The sequence below is a fragment of the Zingiber officinale genome, chromosome 1B (assembly GCF_018446385.1).
Source record: "Zingiber officinale cultivar Zhangliang chromosome 1B, Zo_v1.1, whole genome shotgun sequence".
Taxonomy (NCBI): Eukaryota; Viridiplantae; Streptophyta; class Magnoliopsida; order Zingiberales; family Zingiberaceae; genus Zingiber; species Zingiber officinale.
This window is the reverse complement of record NC_055986.1, coordinates 94725381-94734267: the sequence shown is the minus strand read 5'-3', so window position 1 is coordinate 94734267 and position 8887 is coordinate 94725381. Positions and strand designations below refer to the sequence as shown.

The window sequence follows — 8887 nt, the reverse complement described above, 5'->3', positions numbered from 1 at the left end:
GCTTGTAATGCTTTCTTCTTCCTTTTGATTCGGATAGTTGGCTTTGATATGTCTCTTTTGGTTGTAGCCATAGCAGGTAACTTCGAACTTTACTTTTGGACTGGCTTGTACTGTCTTAGACTGAATCGCCTTCTTGATGTTCTTCTTCGTGAATCCTTTCTTCTTTTTGTAGAGTTTGCATACTAGGTTGACGATCTCGGCTGTGATCTCGTCGTCGTCATCTTTTGAGTCCGATTCATCTTCGGACTCGTGTTCGGTTATGCACTTTGCTTTTGGTTCCCGAGTTCTGCTTGTACCTGCAATCAAAGCAACACCTTTCTCGGCTGGACGTGCATTCGTCTGTTCGTGCAATTCAAATTCAGAAAATAACTCGTCTAGTCTAATTAAAGAAAGATCCTTGGATACTTTGTAAGCGTTTATCATGGATGCCCACAAAGTATTCCTTGGAAAGGTGTTGAGTGTGTACCTTATTACGTCTCGATTCTCTATCTTTTGTCTGATCCTGTGGAGTTCGTTCAGTAGATCTTATATCCATGCGTGAAGTTAGCTGACTGTCTCACCTTCCTACAGTTTTATGTTATATAACTTGTTTAAAATTAGATCACGCTTACTTACTTTCATATCTGAGGTGCCTTCGTGCAGCTCGATCAGCTTCTCCCATAGTTCTTTTGCGCTTGAGAATGGACCAACTCGGTTCAGCTCTTCCTTTGTTAGATCACATTGAAGAGTACACGTTGCTTTGACGTTGGACTCGACCTTCTTTATTATACTTGCACTCCAGTTCTCGCATGATACTGGTTTTCCCGTGCCGTAGAGTGAGATTGAAATGCCTATTCTGATGATCATCCACATCTCGAACTGGGGTTTGGAGGTAGGATTTCATTTGGCCCTTCCAATAGCCGAAGTCCTTGCCAGAGAAGAGAGGCGGGCGAGCTGTGTTGGAGCCTTCTTGGTGGGCCATTGTACAAGTAAAAGTTCGCACAAACAAAAACAAGAAACTTTGTTCCAAGACTTGTCTTGGATTAGTAGTATGGGATTAAAACTAACTGTGCGAACTCGAGTGGTGTTGCACCAGCTTTGAGGGAAAATTTCAATTGCGATAAAAATAGATCGGAAGGCGGTAATTTTACCGATTCCGATCGACTCCGAAAAACTAAAAAATTACCACAAAAATTGCCTGAATGGTGGTTTTACCATTTCGAAGCGATCCCGCTCTGATACCAATTGTTGGATTGAAAGTGCTAGAAGGGGGGGGGGGTGAATAGCGCTCGTGGCTTTCGCGTTTGTTTCAGAAAACTTTCGAGTAATACACAGCGGAAATAAAATAATAATGCAAACACACGAACACCAAGATTTTACTTGGTTCGGAGCCTGTGGCGACTCCTACTCCAAGGTCCACGCTCGTTGAGCGTTACTTCGAGCAATCACTATCAACTCGGAAGTTACAATTTGAAGTACAATATAAATAAAAAAAAAACTTATACCGACAAACAAGGAATTAGTAAACTTGAAGCTTCTGGTCGTCGGAGTAAAGTTGCAGTCTTATCAGATCGTCCTTTCAGCAGCATTGTTGCTTGAGATAGGCTTATATAGCCCATTACGGGCGCCCTCAACAACATGGAGGGCGCCTCCAAACCCGCTGGATCCACAGCATGGATAAGCTCCGCTTCATACGTAGCCTATCCGCCCGAGGGCGCCTCCAAGCCCATGGAGGGCACCCTCCATCCAGCGTCCAGAGCGCCCTCAAGCCCCATGGAGGGTGCCCTCGACCTGCTTCCTGTGCTGCTTTGGCCAAGGCACCTGAGGCGCCTCCAATCTCCATGGAGGGCGCCTCGGACACTGTTCATCCGGGCTTTTAGTACTTTTTCATTCCTTACAAGATATGTTAGAACAAAATACAAAACATATCCTACAAAATAGATTTAGCACAAATAAAACAAGATTAATATAAGAATTTGACAGTCACCGGACTCTTCGGTTCTGACTTTGGATTTCCACCCGGAAACCCTAGGTCGAACCGACGCCTATTGTTCCCTCACCGAGGAACGCATCCTCACCTACTCCACTCAGGAGAGTTTACTTGTTGCCAAACTAGTCCTCTAGACCGAATGGACTTTTACTCAGTGCTCAAGGCTCCAGGACTTTCTGCTGGACGTTCGCTCCATGACCCGTCCAGTCTTCCACCCGGTTCGCGACACCAGGACTTTCCACCTAAAGTCCCCGACTCTAGGGTTTTTGCCCGAAGCCCTCGACTTGCCAAGACTTTCCGTCTAGGGTTACCATCCCCTAGGACCTAGGGTTACCACCCCCTAGGGTTTTCCCTTTGCCTAACTGCAGCTAGGACTTTTGCCTAAGTACAGTTAGGACGTTCCTGCAAACTCATTCAAACATGTTAGACCACAAATAATCTTAACTTTGAATCCTTTGCCATTTATCAAAACTAATGTTCGATCGTCGGATGCTTCCTGCACCAACAGTTGTAAATTGTTTGGAAAACATTTTGAAAGTAGAAAGCCTAGTTTATGAAACACATCCCTAACTTAAACAAACAACAAAAATGAAAGAGTGGCAAATAGTGTAGGTACAAACAGTCACAGAATCTAAAACATGTACTATATGATGAATAAGATCGAAGCTGATCATCAGCTGGAGGTGGTGGAGGCTGCTCAGGTGCTCGCACAGTCCGTAGGATCTGCTGAAAACTAGTGGAAAATTTTACAAAATGGTGGTTAGACCTACTATGTTATATGACGTTGAATATTAGGCGGTGACTCGAGCACATGAGCAAAAGATGAGAGTTGTAGAGATGAGAATGTCAAGGTGGATGTGTGGATATACGAGAAAATAAGAAATCAGAGTATTAGAGAGAAAGTCAAAGTTGACTTTATTGAAGGAAAACTCTGAGAGATCATTACAAGAAAATTAAAATTTCACAACACTTAAAAAATAATAATTTTTAAAAAAATATATATATTTTTAATAACGTTTTTAGTGAAAATTATTATCTATATTTTATATTTTTTTTATTAAAGATAACACTTTTCAAATAAATATTATCTATTGATATTTTTTTAAAATAAAAACAATACTTTTCAAAAAAACGTGTCCATAAATATTTTTTTAATATCTATAACAACATTTTAACAAGTGTTTTTTTTATGCCACCTAACTTCCAACGCAAAAAAATCTCCCTTCGTCTAAACTCCACGAAATTAAAACCTAGCCCCCCAAACTCATCTCCGCTGAAACCGCAAAAACCCATCTCCGCCGAAACTCCAGTAACCCATCTCAGTCGAAACCCTCCTCCCGCCGCCCGCACCTAGCCTCCCTCCCGCCGCCTGCACCTAGCCTCCTCCGCGACCAAGCCAACTCTGCTCTTCTTTACTTGTTCTGGCGCTTGATTCGGCCAAGGACTTGCTCCGTCTGGGGAGCAGTGGAGTAAGATCTTCCTGGTAACTATTTCGATTCTTGGTCTCCCTTTTGTTGTGGTGATCAGTGGCGATTTTTCCTTCCAACTTCTTGTATACGGAATTACTTCTTTCATGGAAATAATTTACCTTTTTTGATGTTTTCGCCTTAATTCAGTATCGTGTCCTCCTGAAAAGGAATCTTCTCATGTATCTACATCTGATCTATACATTGCTGATTGCTATTTAGAATCATGTAGATTGTCAAACTAATCCTATTTTAGGTTTTTCTTTTTGGATGATTTTTTGATGGCGACAAATAGAATTTCTTATCGGTGGAGCTGTTTGGAGTTTAGAAGGCGCTGTGAAGTGCATTTGGAGATTGTGAGAACCTAGAAGATTTGTAGAGGAGAATTTTCTACTTGGGGGAGTGTTGTTTTATTATTATTACTTATTGTTTAGAAGCACTAGAGGTGAGATTTTTTTTTACTTTTGTTATATTTGCTTGATGATAGTTTAGGGAGGATTGAAAAATCTCCTGTACTAAAGTGAAAATCTATTTTTTTTATTCTCATTCTATGTTTGATCTCATAACATATAGAATTGGATTTTATTCGTGAATGTGGACTTACATTGTAGTTTTATTTTCCTTATGTGCTTGTGTTATTCTACTAGGGAAAACAACATGTTCGCCATGCTGTCTTCTGGTGGAAATATTTTATATTCTAGAGGAACTGGATTTGAATCTATAAATCGTGGTTTGAGGTGGTGGGTTCTAATAAGTGGTGTTAGAAAGTCTCCAATCTCATCTGATAATATCCAAGGCACTTGTGTTTCCAACACATTATGTAGGAAGATTCAGATTTGCACTAAAATCAATCCAGCAGATACTACAAGCTATCGAGAAACAGTTCCTTCAAACTGTCTATAATTATATATTCATAATTTCATTTGTCTCTAAACTTGCATCATTTAATCTGACTTTTAACTTCATAACCGGAGGATTTCGTAGTTAAGAAATGGCTGATTGATACTAGCTTTAGCAGGATCATGGTGTTATAGTTTGCAATCTCTGCTCTGAAACACATTTATAGTGAAATATAATTCTCATAGCAGTCTGATTAGAGTGTTTGTCCGAGAGTGTTGATATGTGAGAGAATTTCAAGGTTAATTTTATAGAAGCATATTTTATCCTTGTATTTGAGATTTCCTGATTATCGCTGTTTTTTTTAAACTTGTGTTGGATAATGTATATGGATCCAAGCCATATTTCCATCAAGGTAGATTTGAACCCAGTACCTTTAGTTTCAAAACCTTTATCAGCTACATAAGTTGGCACCTTTATAATTTCCTTGTTATTGTTTATATTCAGAAGACTTGAGCAAGCAGGTATGTTTTGGGTGTAATTTCTTGGTCAAAATTTTTAGGGCGATCATTTTAGTTGAGTTTTCTAGGATGTTCTTCTGGAGTTCTGACAATACCCATAAACAAACCTTATCTGAAACTCAGATGCCTCCAGATGTTGTAATTGTGAAGAACGTTGTTTCTGAACTCAATTCGACTTACACTAGATGCCAAAGATTTCTTCTAGGATTATTTTAGAAACAATATTATATACTGATATGGTATTGCACCCATGCACACAACTTAGTAACTGATCCGCTGCATGTGTTGAATCCTAGCATTATATTCGACGGTACTTAACTTACGAAAATTTGCAATTCTGTTTTCAGGTCCTTGAATGTGATAGAATAATGGAAAGATTCAAAAAAGTTGCATACCAACTAGAACAAGTTCTGGATGAAATTTCTCTTGATGAGATTGACATATCAGATGAAGTAAAAGAACAGGTAAGCCATCATCATGATCATAAGCTTTCTCAGTTCATGAAAGCATGCCCCTTCATTGATACCTCGAGTTGTTTTAATTGTGGTGACTAGTTCAATTACAAAAATCTATTACTCGTCTTTAGATATAATAATTGTGGTGACTATTTCTAGTCATGTGCTTATCAATTAGCATCTTCTGCAGGTTGAGCTTGTGCATTCTCGATTCAAAAGAGCCAAAGAAAGGATTGATAATCTTGATGCTGAGCTATACATAGAATTTTTAATGGTTTACCATATGAGTGTTGATGCCGATATGGACTGTTCCATTCTTCAGAGATTGGCAGAAAAGTTAGAGTTGATAATCGTATCATATCTCAAGTAAGAGTCCGTTGTATTTCATGAGATGGTTGCAAATGATGGTCATCCTGGAGAAGTCATTGAAAAGATGTCAATGCTGCTTAAAAGGATAAAGGATTTTGTGCAGACACATGAATCAGAGTTAGTCTCACTCACAAGCAGAGACATTCGTGAAACTCCTGTTATTCCCAATGACTTCCACTGTCCTATATACTGGGAGCTAATGGGAGATCCTATTATCATGTCCACCGGACAGGTCCTCAAATTTCTTTGTTGCTTTTGTTATTTTGGTACAGTGATTCATTTTCATCTATGAATATAACTGTAACTTTTCTGTTTCTGTGTTTTACAGGGTTGCTGTGCAGAGTACATAACTCTAGTGGGTGATGACTTGGCATCAATCTTCCTAGATGCAAACTTGAACTTCTTGGGAGCTGAACTAAGTTCTTCCCTGCTCTTTGCTGTAATCACAGCCCTTGCTGTTCTTCCCACTGTTTGGTTCAAGAACATTAGCTTACTATCCTACCTCTTAGATCACACTACTGTTTGGCTTGATAACCTTGAGATACATCTATTCATCTTTTCTGTTTGAATTGTATGAAGGTGTCTCTTTAGGTAAATAGTTGTATTTTAAAATGATGGTGGATACTCATATTTTCTGTTTTGTAGATACTCATATTTTATGTTTGTAAAATTTATGGATATCCATATTTTCTGTTTGTTAATTGAGTTATCCGTTTGTGGATACTTGCGTAACTTTTATATCTCATATTTTCTATTTTTAAAAAAGATAATGTTTTTTTATTTATTAAAAAAAATATTATCTTTCTTAAAAAAAGACAACACTTTTTTAAGTGTTGTCTTGACCCGTTGTTTTTGTAAAAAATGATAATATTTTTTAAGTATTGTAAAAATATTGTTTTTGTAAAAAAAAAATAGATAATACTTTTTAAGTGTTGTCTTTGTAAAAAGAAGTAACACTTTTTAATCGTTGTCTTTGAGTGAATTTTTTATAACAGCGTTGTCTTTCAGTTTTTTTTTTCTTGTAATGCGTATTTAAGATGGTATATATACATACTTAGATGATCAATAAATGTTTCAGTTAAGCGATGTGAAACTATGAAAAATGTGTATATCAAACAATGAATAGGAAAATTAAAAAAAGATTTAGTTAGTAACAATAAAATAAGATAAAATTTATTTAAGTATAGATCATGATATAGTAAAAGATAGAGTCAATGACATAAAATGATTTATATAGCTGACCCCACTTAGTGAATATATACGGCTTGGTTGTTGTTGTTATATATATATTTTAGATTAATGAAATAATTTTATTAATATTTAATTAAGTTTATTTAAATTATTTCAGTTATAGCTAGGGGTTAATTAAAATTATTAACCTAAAATTATTTTTTAAAATCTAACTTACAACTTACTTGAGTACCCTATTTTGGCCTAACAACAAGTCTAGATGCGTTGCTAGGACTGTGCGATGCCTCTGGGCCCGTCGCAGGATTTGGGTGACGCTTTTAGGCCTGTTTCTAGTCTCATATGATGCGCCCGAGCTCATTTAACACGTTGAACTCATCACCAGGCTCAAGCGACGCATATGGATGTGTGACGATAGTGAAACGACGACAATGACGACAATGACAGTTCCAAGAGCTGTGGTGCTAGAAGGAGGTGAGTTATCCCTTAAAGTATCGCCTCAAGCAAAGACGGTACGGTTGATGTCCACCTCCCGCCTAGACGACCGCCTCAATCACCATTTAGAATACTGCTAGCCACCCTTAGTTGTCGATTGTAAACTTTCCCTTGACTAATTATCTCCTTTTGTTCTCCAATACCATCCATGAATTTCTTTTATGGAGAGATAGTTTGTTGGATGAAAAATATTTTTCATTTTGTGCATTAAATGTAAGAAGCACTTTTCTTTGTAATTTGTTTTTTTTCCCAGAGTAGACTTGCGATATTCAAGTATCATTCCTAGTTATATAAATAATTGCTAATTTAGTTGAAAAAAATAAAATAGACAATTTTGATGGTTAAAATGAGAAAGGTAGCATGAAGAGGTAACATGTGGTCGGTAAATTTTATGGGTCCAACTGAATGTTTTTTTTTATATATAGTTTTGCTCTAAAATTTGGAGCTCGTCTTGAGCTCCTCTAGACAATCAGTTCGGTTCAACTAAATGAACTATCACTTCTTCACCGATTTGGTTCATATTGAAGTATATATGGCTCATATTGAAGTATATATGGCTCATATTTAAAGGAAACAGTCACCGACATGGCCTTGTGAAACACAACCAAGCCATGTTGGATACTGAGAAGTTTGTCGATGTTGGTGGGAAGTCCATGTTAGTGTTGTGCCATAAAGCACCACCAAGCTGTGTCCCAAAACGTGGCTGTGCATGTAATATGACACGACCATGCTATGTTCTATTTCGAGCTCTGAGTTGGCGATGTGAATAATGTACGAGTATTTCCATCTTAATACTTGACACCGTACCTGCTAGCGGAATTGAGGAGATCAAGAAGGAAATCACCAACAACACAGAGAAATCCATGTTCTCTAGGTTTAAAAAAAAAAAAAGAGAACTTTTTTTTAAGAATAGACGATTATCCCTTAAATAGGTATACAAGTGTTATAGACTTTAGATAATAAGCCCTAAATAAAGGAAAAAAATTCTAATTTAATAGACTTTAAATAATAAGCCCTAAATAAAGGAAAGAAATTCTAATTTAAAGACTATAATTCTTATCTTTATCAGAAAGAAAAGAAATTTTAAAAGAAATAAAAAATTATACAATCCTAAATAGACTTAAAATATAAAAATATAAAAAAGAAAGAAATTATCAAAATATCTAAAATACCAAAAAAGTAAAAATTATCAAAATTAATAATAAAATCTACAAATCATCTGGCATATGAGTTGAATGAACTCGTCCTTGAGTTTAAAGTAATTTCATATGGTAACCCAGATAGACGATAGTCTGACACTAAATTAATAAAATTTACTAGCAGCTGAACTTTGGGAATCCTCATCGATCCGATGATGAGCATAACATTGCAGATGCTACTCTTGTCAAAGTCATCATCACCAAGATGTGTGTCAAGTTTAGTTTTCCTTATCACTGTCAGGTGATGAGAAATTGGTGGAATTTTGGAAGGTTCATCATCAATCACAAAACACTCGTCCCTTGAAATATACACCGCCGACTCTCTTATCAGATCATGAGTCACGTATCTTTCATTTACGGTATGTAGGAAGAAGCATCTATAAGTTAG

At 36.9% G+C, this 8887-nt stretch overlaps 1 protein-coding gene across 1 annotated transcript; it reads left to right on the top strand.

The window, feature by feature from the left end:
- Positions 1-3166: 3166 nt before the first annotated feature.
- LOC121969902 lies at positions 3167-6312 on the top strand. The gene is made up of 4 exons (XM_042520219.1): positions 3167-3452; positions 5141-5257; positions 5439-5849; positions 5946-6312. The coding sequence occupies exons 3-4, from the start codon at positions 5640-5642 to the stop codon at positions 6183-6185; spliced, it is 450 nt and encodes a 149-aa protein (XP_042376153.1). The 5' UTR covers positions 3167-3452; positions 5141-5257; positions 5439-5639; the 3' UTR covers positions 6186-6312.
- The last annotated feature ends 2575 nt before the right edge of the window (positions 6313-8887 follow it).

What these genes read in the sequence shown, in the direction of transcription:
- LOC121969902 (XM_042520219.1), top strand. Translation starts at nt 5,640, where the DNA reads ATGGTTGCAAATGATGGTCATCCTGGAGAAGTCATTGAAAAGATGTCA. An exon ending in TTATCATGTCCACCGGACAG is followed by an intron (nt 5,850 to 5,945) that starts GTCCTCAAATTT and finishes TGTGTTTTACAG; the next exon opens with GGTTGCTGTGCAGAGTACAT.